This window comes from Enhydra lutris, unplaced genomic scaffold (assembly GCF_002288905.1).
Source record: "Enhydra lutris kenyoni isolate GAN:26980312 unplaced genomic scaffold, ASM228890v2 scaffoldscaffold40, whole genome shotgun sequence".
NCBI classification, from domain to species: domain Eukaryota; kingdom Metazoa; phylum Chordata; class Mammalia; order Carnivora; family Mustelidae; genus Enhydra; species Enhydra lutris.
This window is the reverse complement of record NW_019154124.1, coordinates 11,765,744-11,784,224: the sequence shown is the minus strand read 5'-3', so window position 1 is coordinate 11,784,224 and position 18,481 is coordinate 11,765,744. Positions and strand designations below refer to the sequence as shown.

Here is an 18,481-nt window from a genome sequence, read left to right as displayed (position 1 = left end):
GGGAAGATTGAGTCAGACCTAAGAAATCTCTTTCTTCAGATGTGTGTGGAAATGATATTTACCTTGTAGGTTTGCTGTAAAGATGCGAGATATTTTATAAATTCATTCATTAAGTGTCTAATAGGGACTAGAGGCCTTTTCTGTGGGCTAATAAGACAAGGATGTAAATAAGGCACAGTCCTTGCAATTAAAGACTGTAGACTGTTACATAAAGTAACACAAGAGTTGTTCAATAAATCAAATACGTTGTTGCTGCCATTCAAATTAATTGTAACTCCCTACATGTAATAAGAAGTTTAGTTCATAAGCGTGGAGGTTCTTCAAAAAGTTGAAAATAGAACTACCCTATGACCCAGCAATTGCACTACTGGGTATTTATCCTAAAGATACAAACGTAGTGATCTGAAGGGGCACGTGCACCCGAATGTTTATAGCAGCAATGTCTATAATAGCCAAACTATGGAAAGAACCTAGATGTCCATCAACAGATGAATGAATAAAGAAGATGTGGGAGGGGCGCCTGGGTGGTTCAGTGGTTTAAAGCCTCTGCCTTCAGCTCGGGTCATGATCTCAGGGTCCTGGGATTGAGCCCCGCATCGGGCTTTCTGCTCGGCGGGGAGCCTGCTTCCCCCTCTCTCCCTCTCTTTCTGCCTCTCTGCCTATTTGTGATCTCTGTCAAATAAATAAATAAAAATAAAATAAAATCTTTTAAAAAATTAAAAAAAGAAGATGTGGTATATATACACAATGGAATACTATGCAGCCATCAAAAGAAATGAAATCTTGCCATTTGCAACGACATGGATGGAACTAGAGGGTATCATGCTTAGTGAAATAAGTCAGTCGGAGAAAGACAACTATCACATGATCTCCCTGATATGAGGAGGTGGAGATACAACATGGGGGGTTGGCGGGTAGGAGAAGAATAAATGAAACAAGATGGGATCGGGAGGGAGACAAACCACAAGTGACTCTTAATCTCACAAAACAAATTGAGGGTTGTTGGGGGGAGGGGGGTCAGGAGAGGGTGGTGGGGTTATGGACACTGGGGAGGGTATCTGCTATGGTGAGTGCTGTGAAGTGTGTAAACCTGGCGATTCACAGACCTGTACCCCTGGGGATAAAATTACATTATATGTTTATAAAAAAATTAATAAAAAAAAGAAGTTTAGTTCATAAATTAAGGCTTTGGATAGGAAATTAGTAAGCATTTATTCCCTTTCTTGACTGTTCTGTGTCTTTCCAAGATAACTTCCCCATATATCTTGAGTCCCCTCAATCCCCAGGTCCCTTCCCCCCTCCCCATGTGTGCTCACAAGTATGCACAAAATTTTGGCACACAATCACTATCACTTAATGGATTATGACCATTTTGACAATAATCTTGGACTGTCTTGCTGGAAACATCTAATCTAGCTATGTGATTTTTGGCAAATTAGTCTACCTAAAATTTACAGTCTCCTTTCTTGAAAGTGAAGTTAGTAATATTTCTATTTCACATGCTTGAGGAAAAATGAGATATTATGACAGAAGTTTGCATTATATAATTGGTATTCATCATTCAGAGTGTTATAATATTGTTCTCTTGATTACGGATTAGTGTATACTTAAACTGTGAGTAGAAAATGGTATTTCTGGAGATATGTTTGGTTTGAAGAACCATCTTTTCTTGAAAACCAAGTCCATTGAATTTTACTGTAAAAAAATTTACATATTTACATCTGATCACAAAGTGTTTTACAAATCCTGTCTCAGAAATTCTCTAATTCCTTAGTATAGTATGTGTTAGTAGAAAGTTCTAGATCTGAGTGTTTATGGTCATCTGTGAGATAGAGGTGGAAAATTGTCAGGCAACCAATGGAGCCGGCTACACGGTGTCATTTTCATTGTCTGAGCAAGATGATGAGTTGAGTCAACTTCATGAGATCTTACAGTGAAGGTAATAGGAACTGAGTATAATACACTATAAAATTAAATAAATTAGTCCCATTTTTGCTTCCCTTTTTCAAACATTAAATTACCAGGATAAATTTTCAAAACCTGTGGTTTTTTAACCCCTTCTATTTAATCCTACATAGAATGAGGTAAGAGGTAAGAACCTTTGTTCAGAGGACATGTTTCTGAGAATTCAGTTTAAAACCTATCAATGGCTTGAGAAACAACGATTTGCCAGGAAAGAACATTCAATGCAAATAAGGTTACCAGAGGTAGGGAAAGATCTAGTAGCTTTCCCTGCTACTTCAAGACGTGGGGTAAAGAAAAGAGAAGTGCCAGTTACAGATAATTATTGAGTATTAAGTCACAAATTATCAAGTACAGCCTCGAATTTTTGGAAGAGAGAGATGTAATTTCAACATGGAAGGTAAAATTATTATGGACTGTAGGGTGGGGTTAATATACCTGGTTGGAAATGACAGAGAAAGGGTGGTGAATAGAACAAATTATAGTGAGCTTGCTTCCTCTCTCTAACAAGCTCAACAAAGTGGAAAAAGGACTCTCTTTTTTAGAAATTTCTATTTTAAAAGTATTGACTCATATGAATATCTTGAGATGTTTTGTTTTGTTATTTTACTCTCAATAAATTGAGCAATTGACCAAAGGGTATAGATTTGCTTGTGAGGTGTAAACTGTCTGTTTCTTCTAGAAGTGATCCTTCATTGTATCATTGCTGTGACAGAAGAAGAATAAATGCTCATTGAGTAACTAGCATTTCAGACCCTGTGCTAACAAATATATAGATATAGATAGATATTGTAATTATATATATATAACAATGCATTTATTAAGCTGGCATTTAAAAAATTCATTGTTTAGACTTGAAACTGAGAATAGAAACAATTGAAAGGAAGGAAAGTACAATTATACATGAGGGAAAATACATCACCATTTTGGCTGTTAACAGGTGTTAGGACATTAACAAGACTTTCTGTAATGGCTTGGTTTAGAAATCCTGAGTAAACAGAAAATATTATTTAGAATAAAAGATGTTTAGTAAAGGGCCAGGACTAAATCATATTTAGATAATATCAGAAAATGTTCACAAATTTATTATCCTGTAAAGCTGAGATATTATAAATAGTTCATAAATGACCTTATTATATTCCATCACCTTACAATATGAGGAAGTACAATACAGAGTTATTTAATGACCAGCATGCCATCCAGATTTCCTGGTTTTGAACTCCACGTTAATTCCACTTTAGACTTTGCTTAGATTTGGAATGGGGTGATAGGAGCTAAGTAACAAATTCCGAGGTGACAGACTCTCAGGGCTAAATATGCATCCTACCTAACACCAATTCAGACTTCACTAGCCAGTACCCGTGACCTGAGGCATTGGTACATAGTGTTTATTAATGGAAATTTGCAAGGAAACCAAACTGTCGATGAGAATTTTATTCATTCTATGCTTTTTTTTTCCCCTTACACAAACTTTCCTTTTACAAAGCGCCCTTTTCCCTTCTTTTCTTTTTTACATTTTATTCACTTTCAGTTAATTAAAAAATGCCTCTAAAGAAACTTTTTGCCTAAAAAAGTTGGCAAAAGCTGCTCAGGTTGCAATAGATTTCTTAGAATTCTGAGAAAGAGTAAACCTCGATTTACACTATTGTGCCCTTTAGTATTTCAGATACAATAATGTTAAAAAAAAGATTTTGTCAATCCTAGTCGCTTTTTAAAATAATTTTGTATGTTCAAACGGTTTCCATAGGATCTCATACAATTATGAATATTTCAGGAATTAGTTGTTGCCGTTTTCTTGTTTAATGTAAACAACCCATGTAATTGATGTAATGTATACATGTGGACAATAACTTCTAGCTATGGTTTTATTTTTTTAAAAGATTTTATTTATTAAAAAAAAGATTTTATTTATTTATTTGACAGAGAGAGAGATCACAAGTAGGCAGAGAGAGAGGGAGAAACAGGCTCCCTGCTGAGCAGAAAGCCGGATGTGGGGCTCGATCCCAAGACCCTGGGATCATGACCTGAGCGGAAGACAGAGGCTTTAACCCACTGAGCCACCCAGGTGCCCCTTAGCTATGGTTTTAATAACCCAGAGTATGGGGTGCCTGGCTGGTTCAGTTGGTAGAGCATGTGACTCTTGATCTCAGAGTCCTGAGTTCAAGCCCCATGTTGGATGTGGAGCATTTCTGTTCTCCAAAAACCAAAACATTATTTTATTCATTCATGTGTTTGTTTATTTATATATTTATTTAGAAGTATAGTTAACATAGTGTTATGTTAGTTTTGGGTGTACACTGCAAAGATTCAGCAATTCTACACATTACTCAGTGCTCATCACAGTAAGTATAAAAACTGTATAAGAAAATAAAACATTTTCTTAAGAGCATAGAGCACTGGACTTAAAATCAGAAGATCTAGATTAAAGTCCTGCCTGAAACCCTTAGCCATTTGGCGAGTTACTTAAAACACCTAAGCCACTGTGTTCATACCTATAATATGGAGGTTATAGTGACCTAATTTCTTGTTGTGAAAGAATTATTGTGTTCTGTTAATGGTCATCTTTTCTTAAAACGCTCTTCTCTAAAAATATAAATCAGATGGAGGTATAGATAGAGTATGTGTATAAATGACTTACACATGTTTTTCAAAGATAATCTGTGTGTGTGTGTGTGTGTGTGTGTGTGTATACACACACTTTTTTTTCCTGAGGAAAAAAGTGAGAAGAACACTGCATATCTTAATGGAGAATAAAGCACAGAGAGTGTGAAAGAAGAAAGCTGTGCAAGATAAAAATAAGTCAATTTGACAGTTATACTTTGTTGGAGCACTTCAGCTAAAGAGATAGAAGGACACAAACAATTTTAATAGAATTCAATTATTCATGGTCTTTGTCAAAAAATGATTATACTGGTTTTTTTTTTAATTTAATGAAGGAGATAGGTCATGGTGAAAACAATGAAATAGTTTAATTTCAATAAATATTTTACCCTATTCATTTATAAAAGATCTCCCAAAGTCTAAGAAGCAGAATTGAAAATATTAGGAAGTTGAGCAATTATGATTTTCAGTACCATATTTCAATTTTAAATTTCATTAACTCTCTGCTTAAAGGAAATCAGCACACTTCCACTTTCTTTCACATTCCTCTTTGATTTCATCTTTAGGTTTTTTTCCGTCTCTCTTCTCTCCTTCCTCCTTCCCTTCTCCCTCCATCTAACCTCCCTCTCTCCCTTCCTTCCTTTCTTTCTCTTATTAGTATAACCTCTATTTCCTCTGCCACAGGCTTTTAAATATTGTTGAAAAGCTACTTTTTCTTGTCTATCAATGTACTCATTCAGGGGACTTCTTCCCACGGTCCCTTTAAAAATGTTTTCTATATTTTTGAAGTAGATTAAATGGGGATATATCAGTGTATCACCTAATCAATATTTCCAGGAATACAGGATACTCTTTTGATCCATAGGTTTACTCTTCTGTTACTTCAGATAAATACCTTTATATTTTAAGTAAATGTGATTTTCTAGTCTCTTGAATTTCCTTTTTCTGAGTCATCAATTATATTGCCTCATATTTCTCAGTTCCACGTATCTATCACTGATTTCTACCTTCTTTTCTCTGTTTTCCTTTGTATAGTATCCTCAGCCTTTCTGCACTCTCTGTAAATAGTATTGATTTCTATCTTATTCCACTTTTTTCCATGATGTTCCTAATTCACTGAAAGTCTTAAAATACAAATACAAATACAAATATTTGTATTTTAGCACTGTAACCCCATTTTTTGTCATCTCACTTTTGAACTATGCTCCCAACATCCCTTCATCCCTTCCTCTTCTATTTTCCCCCTTCTTTCTAGTCTCAAATCGTGGTTATGCATCCTGTTGTAGGACAAATGTCTTCTCCAGAGTAAGATTGATTATTGATCTGGAGCTGCTGCCCCCTTGTGGCGACAGTGCACAGGAGGTTTCTGTTGCCATCACGCTGCCGCTCCAGGTGACAGGCATTTTGAACGTGTGAAAGGGCAGACATGATGGACAGCGATGACTCACAATTAACGTGATCTCAGCGGGCGTGTCCATTTCTTCCTTTAATAGAAACATTAAAAAGCAAGCTGGAACAGTCTTCCAACAGGAGAAAATTATCAAGAACTTCACAAGTAGCATACTGTGAAGAGTGTGAATTCAACCTTCCAAGAAAGAAACAGGCAATGTGATGATTTGAGCATTGTAATTAGCAAGCTTAATTCTACCTTTTGTCCCATAGGAGACAGTGGAAAACAACAACATTACCACATGCTTAGCGTGTAGGGTTTTAAGGGCTGTAAAAGAGGAATATGACCTATAAAAGTGAATTTCTCCCAGAACAAAGATCCGTCCTGCTGTTTTTTATTCCTGCACACTCATTAATGTCCTCAGTTCTGTCCACAACTTCTATTGGCTCAGAATAATGGGAGTGAATTTTCTGTGGCTCCTTCCTTACCGGTATAGTTAGAATCCTCTTTTTCCCCTCCATCCCAGGTGTGGGTTTGAGAGATGGTGTTCTTTCCACTTCTGTATGGCTTTGGAGGAAAGACAGAGTGCTGATTCACATACAAATTTGCTGGCCTGGCTGATGAGATTGTGCTCTACCTTTTGCATTTGATTAAATGTGGTTTTTAATGCTGGCATTCACTCCACCAAGCCAAGATACCTCTTATTCCCAGGAGAAGATAGTCTCTGCTTTGGGTTTTTCACTTACCTCACCTTAGAGCTCCAGGAAGTGGGGAGCTAGGACATTTTTCCTGATTCTACCAAAACTCTCAGATCTTCTGAGCAATGAGCCAGGGTTGCCAATCTTAAAGTTGACATTTTCCTCTCAACATTACTTTAACTCTCATAGACTCTGACACAGAGTTATTTTCATTATCATTATTTTTTAGCACTCTTGTCTTTTCTCATTGTATTTTTGCCATTCACCCAAGAATTATTCAATTGAAGGCTTTTTGTATGTGATCAATGTTTGTAACACCTTCCTTTTATAGAACTTACTGATATCTCCTTTGTAACTTGGTATGTGATCAATTTTGGGAATATTCCATATATAATTGAGAAAAAATATATATTCTCTATTATCAGGGTGTGGTATTTAATAAATGTACATGAGATATGCTTTACTGACTATAATGTCTCAATATTCTATGTCTTCGCTTCTTTTGGTCTACATGGCCTGTCTTGTAAGTGTTGTATAGAAGTCTTTTACTATTATTCTCACTCATGTCCTTACAACTTTCATACGTCATGTTGTAGTTTCAGTCTTATTTAAGTGATACATACATCTCATAATTGTTGTATCTTCATTAGGAATTATTTATCCTTAGCTTGATCAAATGCCCCTTTTTGTCTTATTTACTGAATTGTGCTCTAAATTAAATTGTCTGATAATAACAGTTCAACCCTTACTCTCTTATCATTTCCATACACCTGGTATGCTTTTGGTTGATGTATTTTTCACTATTTGAACCAAAACTAAATTTTATCATAGAGTTAAGTTGCTTTATGAGCCAGTCTGAAAGTCTTTTTTAAAATAGGCTAGCCAAACCTAATCATGTTTATGGATATGATCGATACGTTTGATAGGAACTCTGTGTTTTATTTTATAATTATTGTGTGTATTTATTATATTTCTTTTTCCATTTGGTGTCTTTAATTTGAAAAAGAATTCCGTAATTAAGATGTGTATCTTTGTTTGAATTATTTCCTTTTTACTTATACATATATTTATATATACCACTTATAATTCTTGTTCTTTCTTCACCATTTACTATCTGGTTTGCCAATTTTAAGTTGCATCCTTTGTTATGTACCTGTTACCTATATAAAAATCAATATCTCACTCTACTTTCCCCTTTCTCTCCCTTCTGCATCCATCTATTTTTAGTTTTATTCTTAATACTGTCAGAATACATAACAAATGATGTTCTCCCACCCACCTGTGTCCTCACTCCTGCTTTAGCCTTAGCTCTACAGTTAAATATGTTAAATACTCACCATCAGTCCTTGTGCTAAAGTTTCTCTAGTTATCTCTTTGGCTTAATGAAATGCATCTCTGGTGTATTTCTCAGAGAATCAATTTTTGTATAGAATTCCTGAGTTCCTCTATGCTTAAAACTATAAGCTTAACAATTGAAAGACAGTTGAACTGTATATAAAATCCTTGGCTTGCAATTTATTTTCTTGAGTTTCTTGAGAGTAAAGTTCACATCTAACTGCTGTGAAGTATCTACAATCATTGGTTGCTAAACTGTTATGATGTGATTATATCCAGAAGATTTGTGTTCCAGTGTAAAGGATGGTTTCCTGTATTTTTGGACCTTACTTATTGGTGTTAATAGCTATTTCTCAGCATGTCTAGATACATCCAGGCATAAAAAGTTAATTTAATCAAACACTTGATCCAGAAAAGAAATTCATCAAAACAACAAGTCCCCAAAATGTGACAAAATTCATTCAAAGGAATTAAATCACAACCATATAATATACTTACAATTTTGCATATAATGCTTTTGTTACTTTACCTTCCTCTCAAAGATTACTCAACTATAGTCTGTAGTCTATATTTTGTTTATGTGCATACATGAGGTCAAAATTATCTTTTTAAATATACTAAGATATTATTTACCTTTTCACTGTGGTGAACTTAACCTTGATAATGCAAAAGCAGTGATGCCATAAACTGCCGGGGACTTAGCACGAAACTAGGCAGTGACACCAAACTATATTAACAGTCACGGCATTTACTTATTTTTAACCACCACTCACTCACAAGGAAAATGTCAGCTTCATTTAAGACCATCCTTGGGGCGCCTGGGTGGCTCAGTGGGTTAAAGCCTCTGCCTTCGGCTCAGGTCATGATCCCAGGTCCAAGGATCGAGCCACGGGTTCCCTGCTCAGCAGGGAGCTTCTCTCCTTCCTCTCTCTCTGCCTGCCTCTCTGCCTAGTTGTGATCTCTGTCTGTCAAATAAATAAATAAAATCTTTAAAAAAATACCATCCTTAATTAGGAAGTTGAAATACTGTTATTAAACCTAGACCCTCAAGTACATGTCTTTCTAATTCTCTGTGAAGAAATGTGAAATATACCTGAAGTGCTTTGCTGCCTACCAAATTAAGATAGTTGATTTGAGGAAAACTGCTTGTGCATTTTTTTTTTTAGTTGCAAGATGAACTAGCCTTTTAATAAGAAATATAATTTTTGCTAAAAAGAATAACTGATAGACAAATGCTACTTATTCTCAACAGTTAACAAAGTGAATTTGTCACTTTAAGAAAAACAAGTGATGGTAGTTTTCAGTGATAAAATTCAGCTTCTTTTTTTTTAAGATTTTATTTATTTATTTGACAGAGAGAGATTACAAGTAGGCAGAGAGAGAGGGAAGCAGGCTCCCTGCTGGGCAGAGAGCCCGATGCGGGACTTGATCCCAGGACCCTGAGATCATGACCTGAGCTGAGGGTAGCAGCTTAACCCACTGAGGCACCCAGGCGCCCCTAAAATTCAGCTTTTAAATAAAAACAGAACTTTGGAAAACTTGTATCTGCCTTCTTAAGCTTGGAGGCTTTTCAATATTCAAAGACCTTTTTGATGATATTGGTGGTGATATTAATACATGTACTTTAAATATTTTATGAAATGTATCAACAAAACCTACCTAACTCAGTGAACCAGTATTTTCCAAAATGAACAGTATGTTATTACCAAGTCAGGCATAGCTAAAAGAGCCACTCAAAATGCAAGATAAAAAGAAAATGCAGTATAGACTGGTGTATTTTAAAGTAACAGCTCAAAAGTCCATTGATATGATTTCAGATTCCACAAATTAGCACTTGTCAAACTTTAGTTATCTAACATTATCTAAAGAGTACATTAAAATACTTCTTCTTTTCCAACTATTTGTATGAGATTGGACTTTCTTCATATATTTCAACTAAAACAACAAATTGAATTGGATTTAATATAGAAACAGATATGAGAATCCAGCTCTCCTTTATTAAGCAAAACATTAATGAAATTTGAAAAAAATATGAAACAGCTTTCCTCACTATATTTTTGTTTTGGAAAATATGGTTATTTTTCATTAAAATATTTATTTATAAGTATATTATTATCATTTTAGTAGAATCAATAAATATTCTAGAATATCTAATTTTGTATTTTAATTAAAAATATTAAATTTCTAATGTTGATAGCTATAATGCACACAATTGTTCTTTGAGGACCCTGCACTTTTTTAAGAGTGTAAAAGAAGTCTGAAACCAAGATGTCTGAGAACAAGTGATCTATATCCAAACTTAAAAACCTTCAATAGGTTCCTACTGTCATAAGAACCAAATTCTTAACATGGTACCAATGGTACCAATTAATAATATGTTATAAACATATGAACATGCACTTAGTTCCTCAGTCCCATAATGTTCCCTCCTGTGAGCACGCGTTCCCTCTCTGCAGCATGTTCTTAATCTATTTCAACTAGTTAACTCTTTCTCATCCTTCTGATTTCAGCTCAAGCAATACTTCTGCAGGCTTTCTTGGAACCATGCTCTTGTATTTCATTACCTTTCTGCTTTTTCTAATTTTACATTTATTGATGAAAATGATCATTAAGTCTTTCTTCCCACAGCTAGGTGAAAAAGCTGTAAAACTGATAAGCATGTGTGTCTTGGCTCACCATTACAATCATTTTTCCTAACAGAGTGCTTATCTGGATAGGATAGGAAATAAAATACCTGTTGGCGATTGGAGAAGTGGGTGCATATATGAATTGACAGAGGAAGGGGTGAATCATTAAAGAACATGACTGGGCATGAATATCTTCTTCAGTGATACAAAGAGCCAAGATAAACTCTTGAAAGAAATACATTGGATTCATTTTAGTCACTCATGGTATTTTTCCTTGTGCAATTTCATTACTATATTCTTGTTGGCTATTTCTTTTATAAAGGAAAAGAAAGGAAGTAGAAAGAACATATAATGACACTTAGTTGTGGTAGCAAATGTTCCTGTGCAAGCCTGGTAATGAAAAATTGTTAGCAAATAACTCCTGTATTTCACATGACTGATTTTCTATAGATTATATTAAAATTATATTATTTTTATGGATATCTGTCTTCTTGTAGGCTCCTCTGTTTCCTCTTTTCACCTAATAATCTACAGTTAAATATTATGTATTGACTCAAATTTCTTCCATACCTCCCTGTTTACTAGCCTGTCATTATATTAAGACACTTTGCTGAAAATGTGTAATTCATCAGTCTCCCCAGGAGATGTTATACCTCTTATGGGCTCAGACTGTATTTTATTCATTTGTGTATCCACAGGATACAGTAAGGTGTTCAGCACTTGATAAACAATAAATGAATGTATGAATGAATTATTGAATTAAACATTTAATAGCTATTTCATATTCCTTAACACCTTTATTAAATTCTTTCAGTCAAAACCCAGGTAATGGGAGAAATCAAGATTGCATTGAAGAAGGAAATGAAGACAGATGGTGAACAACTAATAGTTGAGATTCTCCAGTGCAGAAATATCACCTATAAATTTAAATCTCCCGATCACTTACCAGGTATCTAATTTTATGATAATGAACTGTGTCATATATCTAGGAATTCTGTAGGAATATTTCCTAAATAATCTGGATAATGTAGAGTAAAATTTGGGCTGTATACCAAATATATCTGAAAAATGGAAAATAATAATTAATTTCTGGGGCACCTGGATGGCTCAGTTGGTTAAGCCTTTGGCTCAGGATCTCCAGGTCCTGGGATCGAGCCCTCTGTCGGGCTCCCTGCTCAGTAGTGAGTCTGCTTCTCTCTCTCTCTCTCGCTCTCACTCTCCCTCTCCTTCTGTGCTTCCCCACTGCTCATTCCTTCTGTCTCTCAAATAAATAAAATCTTTAAAAAAAAAAAAAAAGAATTTCTCTTCTACAGAACAAGTTGATATTTTACTACTTTTTTGGCTAAATTTTTCAACACATAAACTTAAAGTAATGTATTTACCATGCAACAGGAAAACTGAATTGCTAAGAAAATTGGTGTATCTTTTAATCACTTTATGTTGTCTGAAACAAATCAAGCACAATCTGCTGGCTTTGTGTAAAATATAGGAGAGCTCCCAGTGTACAATTGTAATTCTTTCAATAGAAAATTGTATGAGTCATGGACACTTCACAATCTGAATTCTTATTTTCAGATTTATATGTAAAAATATATGTGATGAACATCTCCACCCAGAAAAAGGTGATCAAGAAAAAAACAAGAGTATGCCGACATGATAGAGAGCCTTCGTTCAATGAAACTTTTAGATTCAGCCTCAGTCCTGCTGGACATTCTCTTCAGGTAACTCTATATTATACTGCTACTATTTTAAAACTTTTGTTCGTACAAGATTTGTTTTCCATTCAGTTATTTAACATGTGTTTACCGATCCTACAGTCTGTGATATTTTACAAGTTAATGACTTCTTAGAGGTGTCTTTCTGGGGGCCCTTTAGAATCCCACAGCTCACTCACCCATCCAGTTAGCTACCAAGTCTTCTCTATTCTGACCACTCAGTTTATTTTATATAGATTCATTTCCATGCTCACTGCCACTAATCTTCTTCGAGTCCTCATCTCTGTTATTCAGATCATCTTAGCAGTATACCCGCCCTCCTTGCCATCCGTGTCTTACCCTCTTAATTCATTCCATCACACTGCTGGCAGAGGTATCTTCTAAAAACACTGGCTAGGAAGGTGTGGGGGATGGATGAAATAGGTGAAGGGGGTGGGGGTATACTGATTGTGATGGGCAGGGAGCAATGTATAGAACTGCCGAATCATGATGTTGTACCCCTGAAACTAATATAACACTGCATGTGAAGTATACTTGAATTAAAAGTCAGTAGGCAGATAGATAGATAGATAGATAGATAACAACACGGACTAGCACGTTCCATTAAAACCCTTCAGTGACTCACCAATACCTTGCCTCATTCATACTCCTCTAAGGTGAGCTCTAATTGTACTGATTTAATCTCATCTCCTTGTATACTTCCCAACACACTCTATGCTCCAGCCGCACCACAATCTTTGCAAATCAGGTTAAGCCTCCAATGCTTTGCTCCTATTTTTCTTCCCCTTCAGTATTCTCCTTCTCTCCCCACTCATCCCACTGGTCCACAATCTTTCAGTGTAAACTCAGCCCTTTACTGAGGACCCCAGGTCCAATTCATCACACCTTATTCACATGACATTTTGCTTAACCTATTGGGCTGTCAAGCCTGATCCGTACTGCACAATCATTTATATACTTACCTGTCACTGCTTCCATACACCTTCCTCTTCTCTAGGGCAAGGCCTGGCTTCTATTGCTCTTTGTTCTACAGCCCCATACAAGGCTGGTACAGAGTGTGTGTCCTCAGTAGATGTAGGGACAAGGAATGAAAGAGGGAAAAGGAGGCAGGAGGAAAGAGATGAAAAAATAGAGGGAGAAGAAGACCATGATATTGGCACTTAAGGGCCGACACTAAAGACAAATATAATAAATATTACCAAGCTAAAACTGTGTTGAGAGAATTGACAGACATTAGAGTGGAAAGAAATAATAATAATAATAATAATAATAATAATAATAATAATAAAAGTAAAGGATGCCTTGGAGTCTGTATGAACAACTGTGTCATCCACAGAGATTAAGTAGTTGGAGAGGGGACCTCGAGGGAGAAAGATCACACATTTGTTTGAAATGTGATACATTTGATGAGAAAGCAGGATCCAAGTGAAAACCTATCTTGTCATCTGAAATCCCAAAACCAGAGGCCAGAAAAGATAGTCATAACTAGAAATGCAGATTTTGAAGTCAGAAGCATAAAAGTAAGGTTTTAACCAAGAAGGAAGATGAATTCTCTAAAAGAGATTCTGAAAACAGAGAGAACAAGAGAGAATTGTGAAGGATTCGTGGTTAGCACCACTAATGCTCTCCACCTTCCTTTCAACTCCTCTTTAATAGAAAAAAATAAAATGTCTTGAATCTGAGATCCTATGGCAGTTCAGCTAATGTTAAGTTCTACATACAACAAATCATCTTGGAAGAGCATACCATAGTAAAATCACCAGTAAATGAATGTTAAATAAAATTAATGTTGCATTTTATCTGCCTCGTGAGCTCTTATTTATTCAGCACTCAAATAATTTTGTATTTGAGTTAATATTTCATAAACTAGCAGAAAATGTTCCTAGCAAAATTCTTTTGAGAAACTTTCCTAATTTCCAAATTCATGTAAGCATAAATGTAGTCAGAATTAGCTGTTAATGCATGTCATCTAAAATTCTCATCTCCTCCAGGTTGTGTCTTTTCCTTTGGGAAAGGCTGGTGTGAATTAATTAATATTCTGCACATCTTTTGAGGACATTGTGAGGATTAGTTCTCTTACACATATAGCTGCTACTTCCCCTCACCCTTTCTTGTTTGTGTTATGTCTTTGACGATCAAATGTCCTTTAAAAAGACTGAAAAATATATGCAACTATATATAATTTTGGCTATTTTTTCCAGATTTTACTTTTCTCTAATGGAGGGAAGTTTATGAAAAAGACCTTGATTGGCGAAGCCTGTATCTGGCTTGACAAAGTGGATCTCAGAAAAAGAATAGTCAACTGGCACAAACTTTTGGTCAGTCCTACTCAAACCCATTGAAGAAATGTGTCTGCTCAGGGTATAGAAACTGCTCTAAATAATTTCAAATCAAGACTAGAGTTGGATACGATTCTACAATGTTTTTAGGGCTAAACGTGAGAGGAGGAGCCACAGGCAAACACATACTTAAAGCTTTGTGAATATTCTGTTGTGGAACACAGAAAGAAAACTCAAAAAGTTCACATATTGGAGACCCCCCCAAAAAAGAGCTTTGAGTCCTTGGATTGCTTCAAGAAAAAGAGAAAAGAGTGAGAGCTATTTTGTTTACTTAAGGCACAAATCTTTGAGCAGAGTTGAACTATAGCTACAGGCAGCTGCTCGAATATTAATATGGTTCCTGATGCAAGACAAAGTTCATCATTCATGCAAGAGAACCTTGGTGGAAGGGAAAGAACTGATGTAACAAATCTCAGTTTTCAGGAGTCTAAAGATCTTGCTTCATCTTATTTTCTCAGATGACTTACTGTTTTTAGATTCTGACATAGGATACAACTACAGTATGCATTCAAGACTAGAAGTGATGTGGTTGTGTTCAGAGGGAAAGGGTACTGGAGATGGAGAAATTATGGCTTTTAGATTTTCTCTCTGTCTAAATGTTACAAGCAGGAACAATACCAACCTTGGAATTCATGTCGTAAAAGCACATTTGTATAATTCAAAATGATGTAGAGGGAAGATAATACTAAGTGGAAATGGAATTATATTTATCTAGAAATAAGGCCATGATTGGCTCGCACTGAATGTTGCCCCACAAAAATATTGGAACCTTGGTTGAAGACATCAAAATCTCCTTAACTGACCATTAAGCCAATATATTTTCAACGTTCATACCAAAGAACATAGATTAAAATGGTATGTTCCAGGAAGCCTGAACAGTTTTTCTTTGTGGAATTGCAAATAAATGTTATTCCACATATTTTCTTTGAAATTGAAAGAGAAAATTCTTCCTCTGGCAAACAAATCATATTAATCTGTGACATGGATTAATTAACTTGGTGTCATTTCCTGCTCTTCCATGATGCTTTTTTTGTCCTTAGCACACTGATTGTATGATGAAAACCCTGACACCAAACTCAAGTTCTTCCTAGTGCTCCATTTTTCTCCATTAGTGACTGTATCGTGGTGATCAAGTTCATCAATATTGGGAAAATAAGTGAAAGTCAACATTTATATTGAGATTAAAATATAACTTGAGCTATTTTATTAGTATGGAATAAAGGGACCAATGACCAGCTCATTAAAACACAGCATCCTCTTTACATCAACCAATAGTATAGACAAAGGAAGTAGATTGGAGTTGTAGGAAATGCACTCGACTGGGATGAAAAGCCTGGCTTCTGCCTTGGTCCTGCCACTGACTGTATCACCTTGCACATGTCACTTAAAGTCACTTTTTCCCAGTTTCTTATTTGTAGGATAAAAATAATTACCTATTCCTGGCCTTCCTAATGGGATGTTGGGATGATCAAACCAAGTGAACTGTAAGGAAAAAAAGAAAGCACATTTTCAGATATAGTTTTATACATAAAGTGAGGAATAATATTATGCAGCTCTTTATTTCTTCAAATTTCATATGCAAAAACATCCTCCATACCGATGGTAAGCATTGACTTGGATAAAAGAAGTGTGTTCAGTCCAAAACTAATGGTTTTTCTTTAAAATACAAACTTGAATTGAACCTGAGAAAAGGTGAAAATTAAATCAAAATGATTTGCAAATTGGGTTATTATCAATGAAACAAATCATACCAATCTTATACTATTCCCATATCCTACCTTAAAATAAATTGCTTCTCAGAACATTCTGAGTTTGAAAGCTGCTGCTTCATTCAAAGGTGAGGTTTTAGTGGATTTCAAGAAATCATCTCCAAATACGTTGGTTGGATATGGAATTTTCTCACTTTTAAAGAAAAACATGCTTTAAATTTGAAAGGAATTGATTAAATGTAAAACACTGAAAATAAAACAATTTCTAATAAGTTCCAGGCTATATATCTTTATTACATTCCTAAAGAAATACAGATTCACTCTTCCCCAATCCAAGGAAGAAAACAGTCCCTTTTCCTCCCTCTATTTTTTTTTTTTTTTTTTAACCTGTCCTCCCTGACAATGCAGTGTCATTTACCACTAATACAGCTCTACAACAAGCATGCAGGGAAGGGATCGCTGAAGACTTGATACTGCTAGGATTTTATTTTTAGAGACAACTAGATCTGCTGATGGTTGTTATGGATATTTCCAGCAGAAGTGAGCACTTTAGGGAGCTTGTAATATCACTCATCATTGGGGAAGGGAAGGATTCGGGAAGATCTCTTTCTGACAAAAAAAGTTCTGCTATTCACCCTTCAAAGGAAACCCTGGCTCACCACACACCCTCTTCTGCAGCCATGCACATCCAGAGGTATGCATGAGAGGTATGACCAGTAGGTTTGACTTCATTCTAGTTACAGTTTCTTTTAAAGTAACACAAATGAGGTGCCACCCAAACATAGATCATCCCTTGGTAGCTATTTGACCTGAAAGGGTAGAAGTCTCTTCATTCTAGGTGCCCCTTTGTTCCGAGGAACCAGTGACGGGGCCAGGTCAATCAAGAGAGCTAATGACAGGGCTTCATTTTTGTGCACCAGCATCCCCTTTCAGAGAGCATAAGATCCTGCCACAGTGTGCCAAGTTTGCAGCTGACCAAAATCCTAAGTTGTACGGGAATTATTCTATGCAACACTGATCCTCGAACAAATGCATTTCTTCTGGATGATGTCGATTACCCTTCTTACAACAAAGCTGTTTCTTTTTTAATTGCGAATAGGGCTCTTGGTGTTTTTTTACTTTTTTGTATATATCACAGCACATAATTTTCCACTTTTTCATTTCTTTTATTTTTTTGGAATCAGTTTTTTTTCTTAATCCTACCGATGACAAAGTTTGTAATCTCTCAATAATATGTGATCAGTCCAATTCCAACACCTATATCTCAAAAAGCATCTTAATTTCTCCCCACGACTTCATTGAGTCATCAGAAACTGGAGTTGCTTCTTGTTTCAAAACGTGGTCCTAAAGAAACTTCTGGCTGTAGAAGCAAAAGCACAGAGTGAATTTTTACAAAAGACAGGGATTTGTAGAATGGTCATTACAGACATAGGTAATGGTATAAACGAGAAGTTGGTGTTTCCCCCTGTTTTTACTTAAGGTTAAGAAGATTTTTGGTGACTCTGAACTCTTTCTTTACCATTTCTGTTGAAAAGAACAGTATCCAAGACTAAGGAGCAGTGATTGTCTTTGTTCCTTAATGTGCCCCTATTGTAACTAATCATACAAATAAATGTTTATTTTCAGCATATCAGTGGAATTAGTTTTGTGGATCACACACATTAAAATAGTCATATTGTGGGACTATTCTAGCTGGTAACCAGCTGATATTGATACTTACTAGGAATGGTTGTGACGATAGTGTTGATAGTGGTAGTGACAATAGGTCGGTGGTCATGTGAAGTAAAATAAAATTCTAAACTATATTGTGCCCAATTTATTAGAAATTATTTGATTGATGTTTCATTTCATTAAGATATCATAAAGATGTTTATAGTATTTTTTTACTTTATTATTTAAATCATAACTAATGATATTTTTAAAAGCTTATTTTCATTGCTATAATGTCTAATATTCCAAAAGCAGCCAACTACAGCTATATATATATATGTTTATAACTCTCCATGTGACAGAGTGAGTTTCCGTCTTTTTGAGCTTGACATGGAAGTGAAAGAAAGCTCGACGAATCATTATGAACTGTCTCTTTAATAACTACTTGCCTTCGA

At 35.4% G+C, this 18,481-nt stretch overlaps 1 protein-coding gene across 1 annotated transcript in view; it reads left to right on the top strand.

Annotated features, from left to right (window-relative positions):
* Positions 1-14,670, top strand: part of LOC111155313 (piccolo presynaptic cytomatrix protein) — a 418,957-nt gene extending 404,287 nt beyond the window's left edge. The window contains 3 exon segments of the mRNA XM_022515457.1: positions 11,428-11,562; positions 12,189-12,334; positions 14,530-14,670. Of these exon segments, the coding sequence (XP_022371165.1) occupies positions 11,428-11,562; positions 12,189-12,334; positions 14,530-14,670 (422 nt within the window).
* The last annotated feature ends 3,811 nt before the right edge of the window (positions 14,671-18,481 follow it).